The 12,913-nt window shown below is 42.3% G+C and overlaps 1 protein-coding gene across 3 annotated transcripts in view; it reads right to left on the bottom strand.

Annotated features, from left to right (window-relative positions):
* The window catches only part of fcgbp (Fc gamma binding protein), a 20,245-nt gene extending 8,694 nt beyond the window's left edge, over positions 1–11,551 (bottom strand). For 2 of the 3 annotated variants that reach the window (XR_003051496.1, XM_025061565.1), the window contains exons 1-11: positions 10,303–11,551; positions 7,274–7,321; positions 5,227–6,438; positions 4,884–5,137; positions 4,214–4,790; positions 3,123–3,721; positions 2,463–3,030; positions 1,782–2,047; positions 1,257–1,598; positions 577–1,150; positions 24–226 (exon numbers count right to left, since the gene is read on the bottom strand). Coding sequence is in view for 2 of the 3 variants with exons in the window: in XM_025061565.1 (XP_024917333.1) it covers positions 24–226; positions 577–1,150; positions 1,257–1,598; positions 1,782–2,047; positions 2,463–3,030; positions 3,123–3,721; positions 4,214–4,790; positions 4,884–5,137; positions 5,227–6,438; positions 7,274–7,321; positions 10,303–10,450 (4,791 nt within the window). In the remaining variant the exon portion in view is untranslated. Of the gene's footprint in view, positions 1–23; positions 227–576; positions 1,151–1,256; positions 1,599–1,781; positions 2,048–2,462; positions 3,031–3,122; positions 3,722–4,213; positions 4,791–4,883; positions 5,138–5,226; positions 6,439–7,273; positions 7,322–7,403; positions 7,711–10,302 lie in introns of those variants that run through there. The other variant, XM_008323510.3, reaches the window with a different exon arrangement.
* Positions 11,552–12,913: the final 1,362 nt, after the last annotated feature.

The raw sequence follows: 12,913 nt of genomic DNA, 5'->3' as shown, positions 1-12,913 counted from the left end.
TAAAAAAATGAACTAAACTTTACCTTGTATGTCTTGCCATTCTCATAGCAGCCACATTCAGTCTCAGATACACATGTTTGTCCATTGAATAAGAAGCCGGCGTCGCACTCACAGCCTTCGGTACATTTATTGGAGGTGCTCTGAAGCATGTCTGTGAGGCCTGGGCAGGAATCAGAAGAGGGGTCTGCACAGACCTCATAATGACTGTTGGCTGGACATTTCATTGCTAGAAAAAAAAAACAGGACCAAGAGGTAGACATGTCAGAGGAAAATGCGCATAAGGTAAGCAAAATGAAGGAGAAAAATAATTTTCATGTCTCCCGACATGAAATGATTTTAAGATTGATTTTAGTCATATTTCTGTGGCCCTGCCTTTCCTGTTTTCCAGTTCATGTGACCTCTGCAACAGTCATAACTCCTCCCCTGATGCTCTTTTTAGTTACTAAGGATACTAACACCAGTCAACTATATATCAGCTATAATATGACCCATGTTTTTTTTTGTATGTTTTTTCAGAACCAGTTAATAATTAATAACGTTTTAACTGGATCCCTGATTCCTTTCTTAGTTACTTACGACAGAATGAAGCTGTCCTCCAGTTCGGCACCTCCGTCCCTGCATCGTGACAGTCAACAACATAGGCTGCTATGCTTTCGCACAGTACATCTTCATCTCCATTAGACGCACACACATCATACACACAGTCACTGAAGTATGACTGTGGGTCCAGTGTACTATAGCAGACTGAAAAAGGACCTGTGGGTGCTGTAACAATACCACAGTAAGAGGTCTCTGAAAGCACAGCCTTTCGAGCTGAGTCACACTCCGGACAAGAGTTCCCCTCGCAGCCATCGCTGCACGCCACACCTGGAATGGTCACTTTCCATGACTTTCCGAAGTTGTTTCTGTTAGTTGTCAGCTGCTTGTCAGGCATTTGGAAGTCGTCTTTTTGGTCACCATTAAAATTGCCACACAGGCCACAGACCTTTCCACGGTAGTTACCGGGCACTGTGACAGTCACGTGGTAGATCCGATTGTAAGTGACACGCAGTCCAAAATCTGTGGCAATAACAAAATGTTTCCCTTCCTGGTAGACGAGGACAGCTCCATCATTGAGACTCAGAGGAAGGTGGTTGAATACTCCATTCACCTAAAGAACAGGGAGAATTTGTTACTTCAAGAATATGATTAACGACAGTTGAACAAAATGATACCAGCAACAATCTTAAATGTACAAATAAAAAGTAAGTGTTCACCAGGACTCCAAACACACTGTGCTTCATGGTGACAGTGAAGCCATAGACCTCGACAGCAACCATCTTGGTGACGGCCACCACTTTCCTATTCCTCATCTTGTTCCACTGCGTGTTCTCAACCAGAACGTTGTACGGCACCAGGTGGGTACCTTCCAGCCCACAGCTCTGGGAGAGTGTGTAAGTGCACATGCCTTGGAAATCAAACACTCGCCCGTCAAAAGACCTGTAATGGGGATCACCCGAGGCACGGCAGACGCCCTTACCAACGGGTTGACATTTCTGGACACCGTTCTCCACTTTGCACTTCTCGTGGGGTCCACACCTGAACGCCTTGCAAAGAACCTGTGGAGAAAAACGTGTTGAAGTGAAAGTTTGTACTAGCACACTGGTATTTGTTAACATTTTATATCAAAAACATGTGCAGCATGTATATGTTGCAATAGGTGTGATTATGTTTTTTGTTAAGTTATTGAAACCGTCTGCAGGAAGTTAAATAAAATGCGTTCCTTCGTCAGCACCAATTACCTCTCCATTTGGCGTGCACTTGCACTCCTCCTCACACTGTCCATTTGGATAAAACACTTGTCCGGCCCGGTAGTAGCGATCGTTATAGACACAGCCGCATTTTGAGAATTGAACACATTCATCTCCACTAAGAATGTAGCCGTCATCACAGGAACAGCCCTCCGCACACTCCTCCCGGCAGCCTTGAGGAGAAGCCAGGTCCTTGCATGTGGCAGGACAGGAAGTTGCACAAACTTCGTAGTGGCTGTTCACTGGGCATTTCAGTGCTGTACACGAAGCACATTATGTAACATTTTAGTCAAGAAATTTATGTTGTGAGAGTTTAGATTGCAGATGAAAAAAGGACAGAGATATACACAGTTAAATCCAAAAGGGGAGTCAAAAAGTCTTAGGACTGAACTTAAGTTTCTTTTTTGGGGGGTTGGTGGGTTGAATTTCTTTAATTTCAGGTTTTTTCATTTTGAGGATTGACCTGATTGAATGTGTTGCAAAATAAATATATAATAAATATACTGGATAAAACAGCTGTTGAAAACGCCTGAGACATGTGTCTTACTGTGTTTAAGTAACTAAAAAGGGACAACACATTCTCTGTCAAACAACTGACTTATCCTTAAATATAAATCATTTATTTTGTAAAAAAAAACCCAAAACAAAACAAAACAAAACAGCAATTCTTACCACAGAACTGACTAGTTCTCCAGCTGTACACCTTGGCTCCTGCAGCATGACAGGCAGATGTGTATTCTGTAATGGCCTCACAAAGCACATTGTGTCTGCCATTGTACAGACAAACATCATAAACACAATCTTCAAAGTGTCCAGTCGGGTCCACTATAGCGTGACAGTCATGGAAAGGGCCTTTGGGGTCTTTAATGATACCACAGAAGTCTTTTTGCTCATACTGAACCTTCTGGTTAATGTCACAGCTGGGGCACTTCCCTTCACATCCGTCAACACAGCCTGGAATCTCCGCCACTCGCCAACTGGACCCAAAATCTGCTGGTGCAACGGCGTGGTCGCTGTTCTTTGGAATCAGATCGTCTTGGGGTTTGCCATTATAGTTGCCACATAGGCCGCAAACGGCTTCCATGTAGTTGCTGGGCAACGTTACAAATACAGCTGATATTCTGTTAAATTGAACTTTAAGCCCAAAGTTGGTGATGACATCAACATAACAGCCACTCTTGTACACGGACACCTGACCCCCTGCTAAAGTAACGGGCAGGTCGACCAGGACATCATCTACCTGGAAATGAAACACATCATGATACTTTTGTATTTATACTTTATATAATATGTTTAATAAATTAGTGTAAAAAAAACAAGTGTCATTTTTACCATAATCTGCCCCCTGTACGTCTCCGTGATTACAATGCTGAGAGAATACACTCTGATCTCCACTAACTTGGTGAACGACACCCTCTTGTTGCCACGGTGCTTATTCTGCACCCGAACTTCAAAGGGCACCAACTCTTGGTTCTTGGAGCAGAGTGCAACGAGTTGGTACACACATGTGCCCTGAAAGTCGAACCGTCTGTTGTCAAAGGTGGTGTAGTGTGGGTCCCCCGTGGCCCGACATGTGCTCTGGGACACTGGATGACACTTCTTTATGCCCTCAAGCACCTGGCACTTTGTTCCAGGTTCACAAGCCTTATTGTAGCATGCTACTTTTCTTGTTCTGGGCTTGCATTCACACAACCGCTGACAGCTCTGGTCGACCGACAGCGACTCTCCTGGAGGGATGTATCGGCCCTCGTAGGTGCAACCACACTGTTTTTCCGGCACACATTTATCTCCACTTAAAACGAAGCCCGAGTTACATGTGCAGGTCTCCACACATGGGTATTTGCATGTTGACGGTGCATTAGGGTCAGAACAAGTGGCAGGACAAGCACTGCCGCACAACTCATAATGACTGTTTGCTGGGCATTGTGGGGCTTGAGAGAAGAAAGAGAATATTTAATAGAATATATCTGATAAATCACAAGCTGGTTAGATTAATCATGATTCATCGAGATCAACATTCTTAAATATGACCCAAAAAATTCTGCATATTTCTTAAAAGACCAATAACTGCAGGTAGATGTACGTGTTTTACACTGTGGCTAGTTCAAATGATGAAACGCAAACACAGAAGCATATCAAGGGAATCACGCAAAAGTCTACCTCAAAACTTAGCTTCAGAGAGTTGGTGGATTTTAGTTGTTACTGTGCAGTTTATCAGTGGCTTGTACAACATATCTTTAAAAAGCTATTCCTCAACAATGTTAATCAGTCTACAGTCACTCATTATCCATTTGTCAACAATCTGTCAGCTTGTCAGTATTTACTGCACTGCACTGAGTGAGGCTGCTCTGACTGGAAGTTGAAGTCTTACAGTGCGAGCAGAGAATATTACATATACACGTATTAGCGCAACAACTACTTACAGCACTTTGTGTTCTGCCTCCAATCTTTAATCTGGATCCCTGCGGCCTGGCAGGCATCGGCATACGTCTCCAGTGCCCTGCAGAGGAAATGATGAAGGCCATCTCCCATACACACATCATACATGCAGTTCTCCTTGTATGTCTGTGGCTCAATGACAGCATGGCAGTCACTGAATGGCCCGTTTGGAACAGTGATAATCCCACAAAACGTCTCACCCTCCCACGTCATCATCTGGTGGTGTTTACAGCTCTTACAGCCACCTACACAATCATCTCTGCACGCAGCATCCTTCACCTGCCCTGGGACCTTCCAGCTGCTGCCAAAGGCCACAGCCCCTTGTGCTTCAGACCCAGAGGGCGTTATGAAATCATCCGTTGGGTTGCCATTGAAATTGCCACAGAGGCCGCAGGTTTGACCAGCGTAGCTTTCGGACAGCGTGACCACAAGCTGGTGTTCCCAGTCGTATCGTACGGTGAGACCAAAGTCAGCCTCGATGACTACAGAGCGACCGCTGTAAAACATGCGGAGTTTATTGTTGTTCAAGGAAACAGGCAAACTCCCCAGAATGTTATCGATCTGCAGGAAGGAGAGCAGAAAAAAACAAATGCATTGAGTGACACCACAACACTTACTGTTTATCTATAAAATATCTAACAAAAAACATCTTACCCTGACACGACCTTTCTCAGATCGAGCAACGATGACTGTGATATCATAGACTTTGACTGTGACCAGGGTGACGTAAGACACTCTAAGGTTACCACGATTCTCATTCTGGGCAAGAACCTCGAAAGCTGGAAAATCGTTCTTTTTACAGTTCTTTGCCATGACATACGTGCAGGTTCCCATAAAGTCAAACCGCCGCCCGTCGAACGTGTGGTAATGAGGGTCTCCTGCAGCCCAGCAGGTGCTGGATCCACCAGCTAGAGGAAATCTCAATATTAATGATAAACCTGAAATACGTCTGCAGTTTAAATACAATTTTTCATTCAACCTGTGTGTTTTTCTTTACCTGGCTGCAAGCATTGGGCCGGCGAACCGTAGCCAATCCTTTGATCAAGACTTATACTGTAAAGACCAAAAGGTGTCTTGGAGCTGGACACTGTGTGTTGACTGTTTCCTAGCGGGTAAGATATTTCTGCCCAAGAGAATTCTGTCCCTGTAACCTTTTTCCACTGGACAGAAGCAGGCAAGTCTTTACCATTAATCCGCAGCTCTGCCAATGCACTAGTCTGTGCCACAATTAGGGCAATGCTTTCAACGATGTCCTGAGCCACGAGAGAGAATGAGGAGCAGAACTGGTCGCTGGGCATGATGGTCATTAAAAATGGGTCCCTGTATTTATAAATTGGGTATGTGATAACATTGAAGAGCAGGAGGACCTGAATGCCATGATCGGCCTGAATCGACAGTGCCTCAGATTTGGAAGGTTTGAGCTCCTTCGTTTCCCCGGCGGACAGAGAAAAATCATTTTTTGTGTTGCCACTTTGAATGACAATATGCGTGGGCTGGGAGGACTGAAGGTAAATGTTAACATATTTGTTCTTAGTGCTTAGAGGAGGGACTATAAATTTAGACCCCCATCTGTTCACAGGCAGTAGCTGCTCATAGAGATGATCACATCTCGAGAACTTGTTGAAGCAGGTGTGACCAGTGAAAACAGCCACCGGGTGCTGGGAGACAACTCTGATGCTAGACAGGTCGTGTTCACTATAGAATTGGACACTCTCGTACGGCTGGAGCTCCACAATTAAATGCTTTAAGGTTTTTTGGTGGAAAACAATTTTGTCTTTTGCTAAAAATTCAACTCTGTTTTTCTCTTTTCCATTTGTAACAGAGAATTCATTATAGTAAAGAGAACTCGGTGTGAACATAAAATAGTCTCGCCCCCATTCAGTGACGGGGTACAGCACAGAGGTTTCAGCTGTATAATCCTTGTAGTTTAAAGCCGTCACGGACACTTTTGCTGAGGCCGCAATAAGCACTGTGTTGGGTGAAGTCTCAGTTCCATGAATCACTGTGGGCGGAAGGATGGCGGTGAACCTTTCTCCAGCTTTAAGAGTTCTTTCTTCCTTAAACTTTAAAGGAAGCACGGACACCGTCACTTTAGTCTTATCCTGACTGGCAGTGATAAAAAGTTTAAACTGGCTTCTGTATTTTAAATTATAATTGGTCAGGAAAGGCAAGGCAAACTCTGTGCCCATTGAGCCAGTACACGATGAACCTGACAGATGGGGCAAGAACAAGGACAAAGATGTAAGGAACAGTTGAAAATGAAACAGTCAGATATGAAGTAGGATTTCACAACACATGTAGTTATTTGGCAAAAAAAAAATTTGATTTTTGGCTTGGTTCATCTTGGGTCACATGACCAGCACAATCAATCAATAAAACAGCAAAGAAGCGGTGACTGACAAAAACCACATTCATTTCGAAGTTACAAAGAAAAAATAAATGCTTTTCTGTGATGGATGTTTTTTTCATAAGCATTGTCAGGGATGTAAAGGAATAGACACTTGACTGCCTCTCAGCAGCACTCAATAAAACACTTTTGCAGACAATATAATTGCATAATGGAAATATTATCAATATCTGTGGCTATTCTCTAAAGAAAAAAAAAGAAGCATTTTTTCCTGCTCAGCCGAGCGCCTGCGGCGTTTAGATTACACCCCTGGTTTGACAATCAAATATAATAGTTGCAACTCAATAGTAGCTGAAGGTAAATGCCCCACAAAAACAAATTTCAATTTAGATAGCCATCCTCTGTGTGCTGCTCTCTGGTATTTATATATATTCTTCATACATTCACACCAGCACCTGGAACGGCTGCACACCATTACACACTAGATGGGATTGACAGCCTGAATTAATTTCCTTAAATTGAGCAATATTTTGGCTTCATGTCCTGAAGTGGAATCCAGAGCCAAGAAAAATGTGAAAAACTGACCAATCCGAATCACATTCTGCCGGGATTATTAACTGCTAACGCATTTTTGTGTGGATTTCAGCATTGTTGTTAAAAATACTCCTTAATATAATATAAACTACAGTATACTCACAGCTGAGCAGAACGACTAAACACACGAGCAGCAGTGAAGTATCCATAGCTAGAAGACAAAATAAAAATTTTAGTTGCAGAAACAGAATATTTTAAATCTATCAATACTTTCACATCAAAGAAACTCTTACCTGCGTTGTGTAAGGCCCGAGAACTGCCTTCAAGCTCGTGGTTTTATACATGTGGATGGATGAAAAGTATATCCAATCAGAAGCCTTAAAGCTCTGGAGCGTCCAGAGCTAAAAAAAATTATCCCTTCTCCTAAAACAACTGAAGGCAGAGCCACGTCAGCGCCACTGTATGTTTACACCGGTAAAATACACAAACTATTAGTGATATACTTAACTTACAATAATAAACCCAGTGTTATACTTGTAGTCGTGAGTGCTAATAAACTGTCATAACATTTACTATTTTTACTATTTTAACTATTTCAAAAATGCAACATGGATGTAATTTAAACTATTTCAAAAATGCAACATGGATGTGACAAACCTGGACCTAATTTGAAAATGATGCCACAAAATAAAATGAACAAAATCTTCCTTTGATTTACATTTTACACTTTAAATGGGAAAGTGAACTCCTTGTCATTGTGACACAGCACACCACTGCACACAACCAAATGTCACCTCTGCCTTTAACCCATCACCAAAGTGAACAGGGGAGCAGTGTGTGGGGACGGTGCCCTGCTCAGAGCACCTCAGTGGTAACTTGGCAGCTGGTGGATTCGAACCTGAAGTGTCCCGGACCTGAGTCCGCTTAGCCACCACTGCCCCAGTTTTAGAGAAAATACATGTAAGAACGGATCACATGTATTTTATTTGGGCATGTATTATATTTGGGCAGAATTAAACATTAGCCAGTTGCGATGCAGTTTGGCTAATCTCATTATCCGTTCTTTGGTTAAAGTGTCAGCCTGTTTAAAAGTCCACAGCACTGTTTAATCCGCACTTAAGTCCGAAGTCCGTGTAAGTTCTCAGTCATCCAGGTCGTGACACCTGAAACTACATCTTAAGTGTGATTATGTCGTAGTGTAAGCATATCCCTTGTCTTCCAAACAGTTCCATTGAGATGTTTTTAAAAGCTCTAACGTAAATATCACCCAGCCCTAAAAACATGCATTTGATATTTATACTAACAGGGTTGAATTAAATTTAAGGCTCAAATATTTATTGGATGATGAATTAACAAAACAAAAACACGCCTTGATGGTTCCATCTTAGTTTGGTTTGGTTTAGAGGCCTCACTCACCAGAAACCACCTTGTTATGGGCTACATGAGGACCAATGCAGCTGATGCAAAAGTAGCTCAATAAAAAGTGAGTTTGAAACCATAGATTTACAAAAGTGTTGAAGTGGAGGTCGTCAGGGTTTGCACAGGAGTACCAGAGCTTGAGCACCAGCAAGAGACTAAACACAATCTTTATCTCAAACCACTCAGGGTTCAGACTTCTGACTTGTACAAGGAAAGTGATTAAGACAATATTTTACCTTGGTTTCAATAGACAGTCATTAAAATCTGACTGGAAATCCATGCAGGGTGTCCTGGAAGGCAGCGCAGAGACAAACGCTGCTGCACCATAGAATTAGATCAGCCTGAGCCACTTCTCACTGTTCTCATCACAGCCAGACGTCACAGCGGAAGATATATCTGGTTTGCAGCTGAGCCGCTGCCCACCAATTCTGGTGATTTGGACGCCGTCCCAGAGCGTACAGAATTCTGGCCCTGTCGCAAAAGCAGCAGAAACTATTGCTTGCTGTGCATTACTGAGCTGGATTGCTGCCCGTCACTTCACATTCCCCTCCACCTAAAATATGGTAACAGCAAGTCTTGGTGCAGTTCTCAAAGACTAGTTTCTGTTCCTACCATTGAAGAGAAATGTGAAATAGTATGCATTAGTTTTCCTGTGTCTAATAAACATGTATCTATAGCCTGAACATTTTGGGGAAAAAAAGAAGAAAAAAAAAGAGACCAGGTCCCAAAATGTTCGATCTGGTTAAAATAAGGCAAAAATCATTTTCACAGTCAATAGAAACTATTTGACATTAATGTGTTGCAAAATATGTAAAAAGCTGGCAATGGTTTTTACAAGAAAGAAAACTCTCCCCTTATGATGCTTTTAGAAATTCAATGACTTCAATAAAATACACAAACACACTTTGTCTTTACAAGCAGGTACTTTGTGCAGAACAATGTCTGGCACGACACTGTTGACAAAAACAAAGTTCCAGCGAAAGATGGGTAAGTGTCTAAGAATTCCAAATCCTCTGCATCACTGGTACTTTCAAATGGACCAGTGATCTGATCCACCTATTTGCGTTGCTCCACTGGAGCCACCGTGATGATCCAGGTGTGGACCACTGTCATCTAAACAACTTTGTTTGCTTGTAGAAACCACGTGTCCTGGTCCAAGGTTCTCTCCCTTGGGAAACAGACACAACCATGTGGACGGACACAGAGAGCGACACTGTGATCTCTGCCCATTTCACATCAGCGGTTCCTTGTGTGTTTAAGCATCTCTGTTGTGTTAATTCTTCAAACAAGCCCGATATTGAGCCACGGGAGGTGGAAGGACACGGTAGGTCTGTGGAGACGAACCCACCGATAACAGTCAGGAAGGACAAGAAGTTGCTGCATTTAATGTGGTTGACCAGTGATGCATTACTACCATCTAGTGGTGCAACGCCATCCCAGGCTTATGGCCTTGGTGGCCCTGAGTCACAGCACATTCCATGCACATTAAACAGAAAACGTATCTGAGATCAAGGCAGGAAAAAACAATCTGATTTGCGTTGTGAATAATCACCCCTCAGTTTTTTAGCGCCGTGTGATCAATATTACCACTGCTTCTCTGCTCTTAATGAAATGTGTGCTTGCAGGGACATCTGCAAACTCTCCAGATTTCATTTGGGGTGTGATGATGCTGAACATCAAACCACTCGGTTTCAATTACAGAGGATATTATTTTAATTTACTGCCACCACATAGCTGGAAAATGAAAGAAAATAATAATTTAAAAAAACTTACAGCAAAATTCAGGATCCTGGGCACAAACGTACGACAGCTGAAAACCAGGCCAGGGAGCGGAGACCTCCAGGAGGATACAAGTCACTGAGGCAGAGCTTGTAAAAGCCCGAGGAGTCCACCTCTCCATGACAGTGTCGGGAGGGTCCATTAGCTTCCAGAACTTTCCCGCTCACCTCCAGGTCAGAGGAAAGAATCAGACTTTCAGCAGATTGTGGACAACTTCCTGCTACACAAGTCACACACACATACACACACTGAGTGTTTTCATAATATCAAAATATCCAGGACTCAAATGTAATTTTCTGCCAGTTATAAAGTTATGGAGAAGACTAGACCAATTGTAACGTGGCGGTTTGTGTCGACGTTAGCTTGCACTCCTGGTGCAGTGACAATAATAACAAACGGCTCGTTCCTCTTCACGGCATCAACCTGTAGGGGGTGCCAAACACAAATTGTTAAGCATACTTTTCCTATTAAAATCAGCAAAGTGTAACACGAGTAGTGTTACAATTAAACCTCAAAATTAAACCTCAAATAACCCATTATAATGTCGAAGCTCCTAACTGTGGTGTGACATTTAAAAGGCAAACTGGAAAAGTTCTTCATTTCATTTCATAATTATAATAATGTTTCAATAATATTTCTGTAGGAAGTTAAAAAAAATTTCTCAGCGTCACAGATGAATCAATAATATTGATGTCGACGTGACGTACCGTTCGTCTGCCTGTACACATACAGTATACACAGTTACACGCCTTAATGTGAAAACAAAATCATATTCATAATGGCGTTCAAAGCTTCTGTCTCCACAGCGTGTATCAGAGCCTCGGTTTGAATCCTGAACTGAACCACATCAGGTGGGAGTCAGGTTTACAGAAACACTGCTCGGTTTACCTCTCACCAGCCCAGAGGTTCTGGTTTCTGTGGCAACAGTGGCCTGCTACAAGTGCAGACACAGTGGGACAAGAGGACACAGGTGTCACCATCCCAGACAAATCCTGGGACACAGCGGTTGGTGTCCACCCAGGTCACACAGGTGTCTGGGGCTTGAAATAAAAGAACTAGTGCAGGTGGCAGCACGTGCTGTGTCACAGGACAAGACAAAATCGAATTCTTAAGGAACAGAAACTACTAGAATATTTTGGAAAAATCCAAAACAAAAAACAAAAAACACTACAGGTGTTAAGAAGACCCTGATTAGAATAGTTCAGTTGTTTTGACATCAAGATTTTTTTTAAGTGACATCTGAGTCGTAAAGCCACACTGAGAATAAAAAAACATATATTATAAGATAAAAGTTGTTAATTTATGAGAATAAAGTTGTAACTTTAAGAAAAAAAAGAAAAACAAACTACCACTTTTTTTTACTGTAACGTTAAGACAATTTTGCTCATATTGTTACTACTTTTTGTTCCTCAATAATTCACAATTTCAATCTTGGAATTGTATATATTTATTCTCAATGTGGCCTCCACACCAAGTAACCCTGCAACAGAATTTTTGAAATAAATATTCCTACAAGTAGAAGGCTACTTCTTTAACTCCACACAGAAATACTGTAGGTCAGGGCTGGGCAAATTATTAGGCCAAAATGAGGTTCAGGATTTGACTGCAGTCAAAGTTTGAACCCAATTACATATTAGTTGGATGTAAAATCTTGTACGGAATAATTTCAATAAAATGTACAAGAACAAAGCCTATGCCTCAAAGATAATTTGGCATGTTTAATGTCTGCTGCCATCTAGTAGCATCAACAAGAATTACGCTCTGTTGTAATGCATGAAACAGAAGGCTTACACCATACCTTTACCATACCTTGAAACAATGTTTGGTGAGCTGGTTCAGAAAGCCTAGCAGGCCGCATCTGGCCCGCAGGCCGTAGCTTTATCAGGTCTGCTGATATTGGTGCTGCATTATGGAGGGAGCGATATCGTTAATGTTAAGGTGACGCCGAACACTTTAAAACACAGTGTACTGAAGCTGACGTGGGTTTTATTAGTCGTTGGATGTCCTCATATCTATAAAAATACATTTGCTGAGCTTACACTTCCTATACCGCCACCGTCATCTATACAGTATAATACAATGTATTATTATTAGGGAATGTGTGGCTGAGGAATCCCGATGTAATCCACCGTGGAGGAGTCCCGTGTAGGACTCATAAAAACTAGTACAGCAGAGAAACAGAGCATTAATCAGGAGTCCATGAACTCCCAACTCAAAAAGCACATTTAGACTGGCTATTACAGTACAGCAGGTGACAAATACAGTTGTGATCTCACTGGTAAAATGTCAAGGCCTTTCCCAAGAGCAATAAATATTATATGAAAGGGTGCATTATTGTCTGTGATTGACAAAGAAACTAAATCATTCCAAAGCCCTGAGGCAGACAGGAGTAGATAACCTGAAAATGACAGGGCAGCGAGAGAGAGAGAGGAAATTCTTTGTGCTGCAGATGAAGTTACAAAACATCCCTTATAGGAAAATCAAAGTGGCATAAAATCTGATAACACAAGCCCAGTGACAGTTAGCCCTATGAGGAATTGTCACCCAACCCAGCAGAACCAGCTGGGCTTACCTTGACTTGAACAGCCTCAGGTATTGTTAAGGG

This window comes from Cynoglossus semilaevis, chromosome 13 (genome assembly GCF_000523025.1).
Source record: "Cynoglossus semilaevis isolate Cse_v1.0 chromosome 13, Cse_v1.0, whole genome shotgun sequence".
NCBI classification, from domain to species: Eukaryota; Metazoa; Chordata; class Actinopteri; order Pleuronectiformes; family Cynoglossidae; genus Cynoglossus; species Cynoglossus semilaevis.
Note: the sequence above shows the minus strand (reverse complement) of the source record. Positions and strands in the feature narration are given on the sequence as shown.